This window comes from Pristis pectinata, chromosome 5, assembly GCF_009764475.1.
Source record: "Pristis pectinata isolate sPriPec2 chromosome 5, sPriPec2.1.pri, whole genome shotgun sequence".
Lineage (NCBI taxonomy): Eukaryota > Metazoa > Chordata > Chondrichthyes > Rhinopristiformes > Pristidae > Pristis > Pristis pectinata.
Window position 1 is genome coordinate 56,905,957 of NC_067409.1, and position 12,368 is coordinate 56,918,324.

Genomic DNA, 12,368 nt, shown 5'->3' on the forward strand with positions numbered 1-12,368 from the left:
TTCTTCCTGGCTAAATCATCACTATACTACACTGCATGTTATCTACCAATCTGAATGAAATCTCTTGAAACTTTCATTCTGTGCTTCTTATTGATTACTTCATGACTACACCTCATTCTGTGGGCAAAAAAAATTCATCCTGGCCAATAATACCAAACTGTTTGTATAGTGGAGGCAGCACTTTGTATTCCCCTTCTGAAATTGGATTCCATTAGCTTCAAAGGAGGCAAGTTTCAAAGACAAAACACAAAAGCGCTGCTGCTTCTCTGTAGCATTACCAACCAGAGATGAATTTCTATGTCAAAACACAGTTCAATCATTTAGTTTTGATTTTCTTTAAGAGTTTAAAAGGTATTATAAGATGGAAGTGTAAACCAGAACAAGTGTAGCACATGGCCAATTTATATTCTCCAAAAACGTACAAAACTATTCGCATTCTTGAAAGTAATGTTTTAAAGAATTCAGAGATATTAAGATGCAATAATATGTGTTGTCATTTCTTATTTCTATATTATCCTATATTCAGTTTAACTCATCATGCATTTCTTTATAGGGTGACGTTGGTCCACCTGGTCCCCAAGGAAATCCAGGCATGGATGGTCCACGGGTATGTGTCAATTGACAATTCTTTGCCATAAATTTGCCTTTTTGCTTTTAATATCACTCCATCTGAAAATATATACCAATGAATCCATGGCTTGATATTTCTCCTATTTTATAGGGTGCTCCTGGTTCTGCTGGTGCTCCTGGTCCTGCTGGACCCCCTGGTGACAGGGTAAGTTTCTGATAACAGTCACTCATTTCTTACAATTTTTACTGCAACAGTTTTTCTCCTCAAGTTCTCATATAAGTTTGCAAATCCGGATTGTAGTCAATCATCCCCTGACAAGCCTAAATTTAATTTGGCAAACTGCACTTGATTTTGTGAGATTAACTTCAAATATCCAGGAAAGCATATGCAGTGCACCATAAATGAAAAATAAAATACATGGAGAACAGAGAGATCCTGGAGTGCTTGTTCATAGATTCCTGCAAGTAGCAAAGCAGGTGGACAAGGTGATTAAGGTGGCTAAAATGATACTTGCCTTAATATGTCAAGGCATAGAATACAAAAATAGGGAGGCCATACTAGAACCATATAAAGCAATAATTATGCCACAATCAGGGTAGACTGTATATTTTTGGTCAACATATTAGAGTGGACACAGAAGATTACATACATGGTGTAGTGGCACAGCGAGGGTAGGGTGGTGATGCAGCATGGTGCTACTGCCTTAGCTCCAGGGACCTGGGTTCAAAATTGACCTGTGATGACATGGGTTTCCACAGGGTGCTGTGGTTTCCTCCCACATCCCAAAGATTAGCTGACAGGTTAATTGACAGTTGTAAAAATAACCCTTACCTTGGCAAGAGAACCAAAGGGACGTTGATATGAGAGAGAATATGCTGCAGGGGAAATTGGAAAGGGAATGGGACTGATGGGATTGCTCTGCTGGGAGCCAGCATGGACCCAGTGGGCTCAATGGCCTCCTTCTGTGCTGTAATAAGTAAGCAGCCAGGGCTAGAGAATGTCAGTTATGAGTAGAAATTGCCTAGGCTGAGAGGTATAACTGAGAGATAAAAAATTATGAGTTTCCTAGACAGGTGAGCAATTGTGAAATTCCAATACAGGGTGAGCAGAAGGGTCAAAAACATAGATTTAATTTACTTAGTAAGATAATTAGGCAGTATTTGGGGCAAGTATCTTTCACCCAGAGTATAGAGGGTCTGGAAATTACTGCTTGAAAGTGTCATGGAAACAAACGCACAAGGGTTGTGAATCTTTGAAATTTTCTACTCCAGAGATCTGAATTATTAAATTAAATGAGACATAATTTTAGGCTTCAGTAGATCAAGGATTATGTGGAACCAGAAGGAATATGGAGACCAAGACCAAATCAGCTACGACTTTGTGGAATAGTGCAGCATTTCTTGTGTTCTTGTGTCCTTATGAACCAAGAGCTGGAAAGAAGGAGTAACCTAAAGAGTTATTTTATAGGGCAGCATGAACACAATGAGCTGAATGGCACTCTTCCATGTCATAAGTTCTAAGATCATTAAACTGATTGTCTTTCTGTAATTGCTGACATAAATATCACTGTTCTTTTGAATCGTAGTCGAAGTTCCCTCTGGTGATAGTTTGCATTCTATTATTTTTTTATTACAGTCAGCAGCTGACTTACATTTTTTGTTCTTCAGGGTGAAGCAGGTGCCTCTGTCCAGCGGCCCATCTGGTCCGCTGGGTGCTGCTGTAAGTAAAGAACAGAACAAGTGGTGCAACGTTAAACTTAGACATGAGTTCTTGTGTTAATGCTGTGCCTCGGGAGTGCAGGGGCAAATTAAACGACTACTGTGTGACGGGCCCAGAAGACCTTACCTGGGCTTTGTCCTTTCCTTTGTATACTGTGCTGGAGCAGAGCACACAACAGCAGTCAGGCAGGTGTGGTGCCTTGACTAATGCCAGAAAGCATAGGGAGAGAAGCCCAGAGTGGGGTGAGGTCCTCAGTCAGAAGGAGGACTTGAGACGATGGCTGGCTACTGGTAATCATTGTTGGTAGCTGGGGAGATGCCTGCGGTCATCAGTTGGGAAGACTGTCAGTGAATGGGTGGGGGGACGTTCTGTTTGGATGTTTGAGTGATCAACAAGCAGGCTCTGGTTGAGTAATTGGTGCAGCTGGGAGGCCATCAGATGATCATTAGCCTTTGGGGTGTGTTGGTGGGAAGGGTTAGGTGATTTGTGGTCAGTAGACCTTAATAAGTGGAGATCGAGTCATGTGAGTCATAAGCTGGGGATTTTGGGGGTCAGTACAATTGGCAAAGTAGGTGGGATCCAAAAAGAGAGCTGGTAACTTAAAAGAGACCCACCTGAGTCAGATTCTGAGCCCCAACTGGAGGTTGCACAGCAAGGTCCACTTTCAGGTGCAGAACAGGCCTGGCATAGTGTTGGAAGCCCTGTTCATGCAAGAGGTATCTTCAACGTGAATTAAAATCCCAGAGATGGTACCTGAACGTGCATTGCATGCCGGGGACACTACCACACACATCCAAGGTGCTTTAGTCGCCACTTGCTTGATGCAAGAGGGAACGCAGTATATAAATTTCACTGTGCCCTTGATTTTTGTTCACATTTTCTTTTTCATCAGCGGTAGATCATGTAGCACACAAGTTCCCAGCCAAAGGTTTTCAGCCAAATGCTGAAGAGGCAAAAAAAATGTAAATCTATTGTAATTAGCTCTACTAGTGAGATTTTATTCAGGCTGCTCCTTGAGATGGCAATAATAGTAACATTGTTTGGTTTGATCTTCCTTTGCCTAGGGTGAACGTGGAGAAGTTGGCCGTGCTGGTCCCACTGGATTTGTTGGTCCTCCTGTACGTCTGAAAATTCTCCTCCAACTTATTTAAATATTTTCACTTCATTTAAAAACAGGCTCCTACATTTTTATTGTTTATGCCATGTAGGGTGCAGATGGACACCCTGGAGCCAAAGGAGAGAAAGGTATTCCTGGTGCCAAAGGAGAAGTCGGTTCTGCTGGTGCTGTGGGTCTTCCTGGCTCTGCTGGTCCTGCAGTAAGTCTCCAAATCTAAAGCCACTTGACTAAAGGGCAATCCTACCCTTATTAATTGATGGTTATGGAATATCTCTTCATGTGCAGATCATTATTTCAAATGATAAACATTTGTCTTAAAAAATGGGCATGTGGCATGATGGTTCCATACCCAGTTTTCTGTCAATAGCAACTTCTGTTGCAATTACTAATGATGTGATGAAATGATAAAACTTTCCAATCCACTTAACTATTTTTGTCACTATTGTGATAGCCACGATACTGAGATTGAATTACTAGCTGAGTCTGAGTTCCCTTGGATTAGTTTATATTGAAATAAATTGTTGAGGTACTGAAGGCAAAATTTATTCACGTGACATTATATTATGTTCAGCAAATGATATAAGTGATATCCTACCAAATACTTACTTTTTTATGCATGCCTAAATGCTATCCACATAACTTACCTGGTCTCATGGTTAGGCATATATGCAAGGCATAGATAGAATAGACAGCAAGTATCTTTTCCCTACGATTGAACTGTCTAGTACTAGAGGCCATGCCTTTAAGGTGAGGGGGGCAAAGTACAAAGGAGATATGTGAGGCAGGTCTTTTTACACAGAGAAGTGGTGGGGGCCTGGAATGCACCGCCGGGGTGGTGATAAAGGCAGATAGCATAGGAGTGTCTAAGAGACTCTCAGATAGGCTCATGAATATGCAGAGAAGGGAAGGATATGGGTCTATGTTGCGGGGAAGACTGATTAGATTAATTAGGAGTCATTGGTTTAAGTAGTTTGGCACAACATCATAGGCTGAAAGGCCTGTCCTGTGCTGTACTGTTCTATGTTTATATATGAAGATTTTGTGGTGTGATCTTGAGACTAACTCTCTTGGCATTGAAGAAAGGTTAAATGAACACTGTTTTAGCATTGGTTAGGACATGCTTTTATTTGGTGCATTAAACTGTACTGAGCACACATCAGAGGAACCCATGGAATATTAGCTACATTTCCTGTCCAACTCCTGTGTAAAATCCTAAGCACCCACTTAGGCTATAAAATTTACACCTGACACCTCACTGCAGCAGTCTCCTGAATGATTTGATTGGGACCATCAATCACCCTGCTACAAGAAATTAATGAACAGATGGATAACACCTAGCAGAAAGAATACACTCTCATACAGATGCACTGCAAGTTTTCCAGCCAGTAGCTCCCATAGTAGTTCCATAACTCCTTACTCCTTGTCAGACTATCCTGAGTTCCAGAGTAAGCTAAGTTATGGCCCTCCCCACATTTCGTCACTTGTAAATGGCAGTCCTTTCTCATGGCACAACAACCTGTGTCATCTCTGTCTGTAGTTATTGAAACAGTGTCACGAGCAATACTCGTACAAGAGAGATGCACAGTGTTCTTCCCTTTCAAACATCAATGATACAGTGGACTGACTTAAAATATAAATATGTTGCAAGTTGCCTGGGAAATGACCATTTTCTCGTAAATTTCTGAACTGCTCATGTTACGTACCAGCAACAAAAAAAACACACCGACTCATGTATAAGTGTTAGAAACTATTTTATTAATAACTACTTATAATAAGAAAGAAAAAAGGTAAAAATGTTAGATATTAAACATTAACCCCAAAAACTAAATTCGAAGTGTGTGTGTGGATAATTCCCAAACTCCAAGTCCAGGAATAGTTCTCAAAGTTCAGTTCAGCAAGCCATAAGGTGAAACGGGAGCAAAGGCTTTTGCAAAATCATCATTGACTGAAGAGAAGATGTAGAGAGAGAATAGAGAAATTACAAAATCCAAATGTTCCACGATGGAACCCATATGACACCTCAGTCACTGATCTCCACTGCTTTGTTCCAAAGTATCTGCCATCCCGAAAGGCATTCGAGACGTGGCCGTCCACAGAAGTACCTGTTTCCCTCTACAGCTTAACGACAAAGTGGACTCCACCGGATTACTCCACAAATCCGTATGTGGATTGTAGTGACAGACACAGTTATTGCTTTTCATCCATCGAAGTAGAGACCAGCAGGCAGTGTCTCTCTCTCTCCCTCTCTCTCTTTTTTCTGACTGCTCTAAAACCAAAACATCAGCACGTCGTTATCTTCTGCTGTTGTCGTAATGACGCCACACACACTCTCACATGCTCTACTGTACTATGTCTTAAAGGGACATTCACCAAATAGTAACCTAATCCGTAACACTAATGTCTTGCCAGCTGCAAATTTATTCAGTAAAATCCTTTATGGTTCATGTATTGCATTCAATTGTGCATTGCATCGACTTCTATACCCTTGGGCTACATGTTGCTACGCCCCATTGGTGCTGTTGTTCCAATGAGAAAGGAATAAAATTGTTGGTGGGCAGAGGAAAACATCTGACATTACTGTCTTAGATCCAAGCACGGCAAATTGGTTCAGACTGAATATGTGAACAGGGCTGGCCTGGAATGTCCCTGGTTACAGAAATATACCATGAACAGTGATCACAATAGCCCTTTCCATGTTTATGATTATTTGCATTTCTCTCTTTAGGGTGCTGCTGGAGAACCTGGTCTACAAGGAGCTATGGGTTCAAATGGTGCACCAGTAAGTTGAATAATAATTGCACTGTAAATATTTAATTGAGTTTAAAAGGCTTATATTCCATGCAATTTAGAAGAATGTGGGTTACTTCAATGAAGAATATTAATTTCTTAAAGGGTTTGTTGGAGTGGATGCTATCATGGCTGAAACTTTTAGACTTAGGTCTTAATCTAAACATTTAGGACCGACGTAGTTCAAAGAAATTCCAATTTGGAGGGTTATGGATGTTCAGTTGATGGGTATACTTAAGGTTCCTGTACACAAAGGGAATATAAAGTTAGAGATGGGTCATGAAGGTGGTGTACAACTACAACCTTAGTGAATGGCAGAGCAGGTTCTGTGGGCTATATAACCTAATTCTTCTCCTACTTGTGTTAAACTTGAATAATGTGGGTTTGCTTACAAATAGCTAGTTTCAAAAACTGCTTTACTATTTCTAGGGTATGACCGGCTTCCCAGGTCCTGCTGGCTTAGTAGGTGCTGCTGGCCCAGCTGTAAGTAATATTTATGCTCAATCATTAACTTTACCAGTACAATATATCTGGTATGCAGTATTCAAGTGCTTAGTGTCAATGCTAGAAATAATATCTGCCTTACCTGTATGTAGGGAATGTAGTTTTACATTTAGCAGAGATAACTTTAGAGTTTCAGTGCTATGATTAGCAAATCCAAACCAATTTCAGTATTAGTGGTTATTCTTTCTTAAAAGAATGATTACCAAAGGCTGAATGTGATGGTATTTCAAAAATATAATTGGATAGATTATTTCACTTCATCTCCTTATTCTGGTTGATCTGTAATTCTCAACTGCCCTTAGCAAAAAACTTCAGCTTTGTGTTTACTCAATTCACCATTATCTCAATTCCCAAACAATTAGGTGAAAATTAATGTAATGCAGGTTTTTAAAAAATTTTATTTACGGTGTGGTAACAGGCCCTTTCGGCCCAACGAGTCCACGCCACCCATTTTAAGCCCCCAATTAACCTACCTGTACGTCTTTGGAATGTGGGAGGAAACCGGAGCACCCGGAGGAAACCCACGCAGACACGGGAGAACGTACTAAAACTCCTTACAGACAGCGACGGGAATCGAACCCCGATCGCTGATGCTGTAATAGCGTCGCGCTAACCGCTACACTACCATGCCACCCAAGATTATGATTATGATGTTTATTATAAAACTCGATTAACTCCAGGGGTCATGCAGCAAAGTACAAGCAGATCCACAGTTCCCCAAACCACAACCCAGAAATTATTAAACACATGAAGGAAACACACATTTGCACATAATATATGTACTTAACATGTTCTTTACCAAAGCAGTTCTCAAGGGACGTGTCAGTCTTAGGTTAAACTGTTAGCTTAATTGCAGTCAGGTAGGAAACTGTCACTACAAAGTGAAGGAGGGAAAAAGAAAAGTGAGGAACTGGATGCACAGCAGGATGCCATATCCAATTTTTTAACAAAAAGCAAAAATGCTACAGATGTTGGAAATCTGAAATAAAGCAGAAAATACTAAGAACAAGGTTATAGGCCAGTCAAAAAACATCTGGGAAGAAGGTAGAGTTAACCTTTCCATGATCCTTTTTTTACTTCTAACAAAATACCATAAACTTAAAACACTCCTTCTCCCACCAATGGCAGGATCTTCTAGCATCTAAAGTTAGTATTTCATGTTGTTGTCCCTGAATAGATTTTTTATTTGCTGGGCAATCAAAAAGTAGACCCGACAAAGTAAAAACCTCTGATATTTATCTTTTAAAATTATTATGCTCTTGGAGACATCAATATGAATGCATCCCACCAAAGTTTGTACAATAGCAGAGCAGGCATTTGTGTGTTTTCTAGAATAGATATTGCTCAATCTTAATTTAGAAAATATTGTTTTGAAACATGGTAAAATGTACGTTTCTTATAAATTTTCTGTCAGTGAGGAAATCATAGAATATATATCAGCAAGCATCAAAAGTTGTAATCAAGAGTAAATTAATGCAATAATTCATTTGTGCTTTTGTAGGGTTCTCAAGGTCCACAAGGTCCTTCCGGTCCAGCTGGTAATACAGGGCCCACAAGGTGCAAGAGGTGACAGTGGTCCACAAGGCCGCTCTGGTCCAACTGGTCATGCTGGGTCCATTTGGTTACCCTGGAGAAAAGGGTCCAGCTGGTGAACCAGGAGCTGCTGTAAGTAAGTTTAAAATTGTTTCAAAATGATTTTTATTAGGAACATAACATTTAATTTATCCACTCATGTTGATCTTTCCTTACAGGGACTTCCAGGCTCCCCTGGTCCTCAAGGTTTACTTGGCCCAGTAGGTTTACTTGGTCTTCCAGGAACAAGAGGTGAGGCAGGTCTCCCAGGTATCTCAGGTCCAACTGTAAGTATAATACTTTTTATCAACCAGTTAACAAATACACTTAGTAACCATAATATGTTCATATCTTCCATGGATCAGTTTGAATAAATATCATATAAAATATAAGCTTAAACTAAACATTCAAAAATATTGCATGAGATGACATTATGTTCAATATGAATGTTGATTAATCCTTTATGTTATTCAGAAAGCTGGGTGAAAGTTGAAAAGCATACGAGATTAAATAAAATGAAGAAACTACAATTAGGAGCTAAAATTTGGGGTTTAAATGCCTGTAGATTGTGTTAGAGAGGAAATGTTTGGAGAAGAATTATGACAATGCTCAAGACGATACAAATTATTTTGAAATAAAGAACAAGAAATTACATTTGTATTAGGTTAAGATAAGGAGTTTATAATGTTACTTAAAAAAAAGCCTAAGGATTGGAAAAGTATAGAAACTAAAATTGATAAAAGGAAGAAATGGAATATGTGAGTAACTTATTAAATAAACATAAAATTTAAAAATGTTAGAATTTGGACAGTTATGTAGAAAGAAATGGAATGAAAGTAAACAAAGGTTCTTAGAGCCAAAGTCAGGGCCAAATTTCCAGAGGAAAATGAAGTGAATGAGTTACTAAACTCATAATTTTGCATTTATTTTCACAGTAGAAGTCATAAAGCATACATCAGAAATAGTGGGGGAACCAGTGGGCAATGAGTATCAGAAATTCCGAATCATCACTGTAAAGACAAGTATTATAGATGTAACGTGGAACACAATGTGGAGTGACCCATAACCTAGCATTCTAAAAAAGGCAGTGGTTAGTAGTGATCTTCTTACATTCCATAGATTCAGTACGGTCCCTGTGGAGTAGAAGGTAGCTCAGGAAAGGAAGGATGTTAAAAAAATAGGGAACTGCTGTCCAGTGGCTGAGAGGAACCAATTGATTTTTAATATGCACTTAATAAGGTGACAGGAAAGAGATTATTATGTAATCCAAGGCCAGAGAAAGGGTAACTAACCCTGGCTAAAACACAGTAAGCAGAACGAGATTACATGGACCCTCAATGAATCACTTTTTGGTTGATAAACTGTCACTCACGGGGTAGCACAGGAATCAGTGCTGAGCTTTCAGCTATTTACAATTCAGAGGAAAGGACCAAGCTTCATGTATCTAAATTTGCTGGTAATACAAAGCCAAATGAGAAAGTGAACAATGAGGAGAAAGCAGAGACTGCAGGGAATAGGTTATGTAAGTGGGCATGTGGGGAAATAAGGAATTATTCGTTTTGGTAGGAGGAACAGCAAAATTTTTTTTAGATGGTGAGGACCTAATTAACATTCAGACATAGGAGAACAATTAGGAAGGCAAATAGCATGCAGGTCTTTATTATGGAGGGATTAAATTAGAAGAGGAAGGAAATCTTGTTGCAACTCTACAAAGTGTTGGTGATAACGTATCTGAACTACTGTGTGCAAATTTAGTCTCTGTATCAATCAGTCGCTGCACCACAGAATCATTAGATTGATTCCAGGATGAGGAACCCTATGATGAGAAATGAGTGTAAAGATCAATGCTCATTCACATCCAAAGGTCTAAAAGAGATCTTGTTGAAACATAGTATTCTTAGTGGGATTAAAGGGAAAAATGCAGGGTTCCTTCCTGTAGTTAGAGAGTCTAAAACTTGGAACATTATCTCATGATTTAGCCAAGCATTTAGAACTGAGCTGAGGATATCTTTCTTTCCTCTGAGATTGTAACTCATTGGAATTCCCAGCGCAGGGGTGGTGGATACTCACTTGTTGAGTGTTATTGAAGGCTGAGACTGATAGGTTGTTAGACACCTAGAGTCTCAGGGGATATATGGATTACCTAGGAATATAGACCTGAGCCATGATCTTATTAGTGAATGGAATAAGGTCAGTAGCTGATTGTTAGGGACTTCCCATATCTGGTAATATTTGAAGTTGTAATTATATTCCATAATTTAGTAAATAAAGGAGATTTTAGTGCAAGAGTATATTTAACAGGAGATAATGATATTTTTCAGCTATTTATATACCATAAGGAGAATGGTGGTTATACTGGTTAAGTTATTGGCCTAAATTCCAGAGCCTTAGACTGTTGATCCAGAGACAAATGTTTTGATCCCAGAAAGCCAGCTGGGAATATAAATTCAACTAGTAAAATTAATCTGAATTAAGAGGCTAATTTTAGTAACACTGAGCAATAAACTACCAGAAGATCATTAAAAACTCATCTGGTTCATTAATGTCCTTCAGGGAAGGAAATCTGTTATCCTTAAACATTCTAGGCCTATATGTAATGCCAACCCAGCCAATGTTTAGGTGCAGTTAGAGATGGACAACAAATGCCCGTGTTGCTAGCGATGTGCACATCCCATGAATGAGAAAAAAAATAAAACACCCCTTCCAGAAATAATGGCACTGAAATTTCAGAGAAGACCTGCTGGTGACCCACCATAACTCCGCTTACATACTGGCAGAGAACACAGAGAAATGCCATGAACATTTGTTTACAGCTGCATGTGGCATTTCACTGGGCTTTCCAGTTACTCATTGAAGGTATGCCATAACCTCGGCAGAATTCCTGTAGAACCCTTCTTCTAGGATTGGTGCTGGAATGTTTCTTATATTTTTGATATGGTTAGCTTGCTGTGAGAAAATTCCTTACCCTGACATTCCTTTGAGATTTAACCTTCTTTCTTTGTTATTTATTTCTAGGGTTTGCCTGGCCCTACTGGTCCTGCAGGTGCTGCTGGTACTCGTGGTGCAGCTGGTGCTGTTGGTCCTGCTGGTCTAGTTGGTCAGCCTGGTGAATCTGGCCGTGATGTAAGTATATGACTAACTCATGATTGCCAATGCTGGCGTTCCATACCTTGTATCCCAAACGGTAGACAATACCCTGCACATCATATCATCTTTTTTTTCTTTCTTCATGTTTTGCTTTTCAGGGAAATCCTGGTAGCGATGGTGCTCCTGGCCGTGCTGGATTGCCTGGGCCCAAGGTAAGTGCAGTCCTAATGGCTGCTCTCAGAAAGCTTTGACCTAATATCGCATTGTTTCCTCAACGTTTTAACTGGATCGTTTTTTCTTTTTCCAATATTCAGGGTGAGCGTGGTGAAGCTGGCAGGGCTGGCCCTCCTGGTTCAGTTGGTCCACCTGGTGCTCACGGTCATGTAGGTCCAATCGGCAAGGCTGGCAACCGCGGTGAGGCTGTACGTTTGCAGTTTTAGTTCTTAAATCAAGGAGTTGTTTGTAAATTAATTTTTAAATCTTTCATTTTACAACATGCACAGGAAAGTAATTCTTTGTTTCCCTTTACCTCAGGGCCCTGGTGGTGCAGTTGGTGCTGTTGGCCTAATGGGTCCCAGAGGTCTTGCTGTGAGTATATCTTTAAGAAGCCCAAATAACATTCATATTTACCCATTTTTAGGCTGACTTACGCTTCAGCATCTCTCTTCATATGCCCGGGGAGCAGTCACTTCATCAGGAAGGGAGACGGAACCCATTATAGTGCTTGGGGATCTCTGGGCCTTCCCAAAGGTACAGAACAGGGTTTGTATCTAGATTAAGGCATAGGTCTAACATAGCTTTGGTGTGAGTAAAAGCATTTCCAGCTCTCTCCCCTCAATTCTTTCTAGTTCCACCTATAACTACAGCCAAAACACCCTGCCAACTGGCTTCTCACTCCCTGGATCTCCCTTAGACCAAGGTTCTAAGATAGAGAACGTCCAGGGAAGAAGTGCCAAGAGGGAAATGTCCTTTCAATTGAGGGCACACTGGCCTGTACCTCCAACCCTTTCT

The 12,368-nt window shown here is 40.1% G+C and overlaps 1 protein-coding gene across 1 annotated transcript in view; it reads left to right on the forward strand.

Moving 5' to 3' along the window:
- col1a2 (collagen, type I, alpha 2) overlaps positions 1-12,368 on the forward strand; it is a 50,591-nt gene that overhangs the window by 32,445 nt on the left and 5,778 nt on the right. The window contains 16 exon segments of the mRNA XM_052016928.1: positions 554-607; positions 722-775; positions 2,239-2,290; positions 3,183-3,241; positions 3,355-3,408; positions 3,499-3,606; positions 6,133-6,186; positions 6,624-6,677; positions 8,200-8,244; positions 8,246-8,308; positions 8,310-8,363; positions 8,450-8,557; positions 11,286-11,393; positions 11,516-11,569; positions 11,672-11,779; positions 11,892-11,945. Coding sequence (XP_051872888.1) covers positions 554-607; positions 722-775; positions 2,239-2,290; positions 3,183-3,241; positions 3,355-3,408; positions 3,499-3,606; positions 6,133-6,186; positions 6,624-6,677; positions 8,200-8,244; positions 8,246-8,308; positions 8,310-8,363; positions 8,450-8,557; positions 11,286-11,393; positions 11,516-11,569; positions 11,672-11,779; positions 11,892-11,945 — 1,083 coding nt within the window.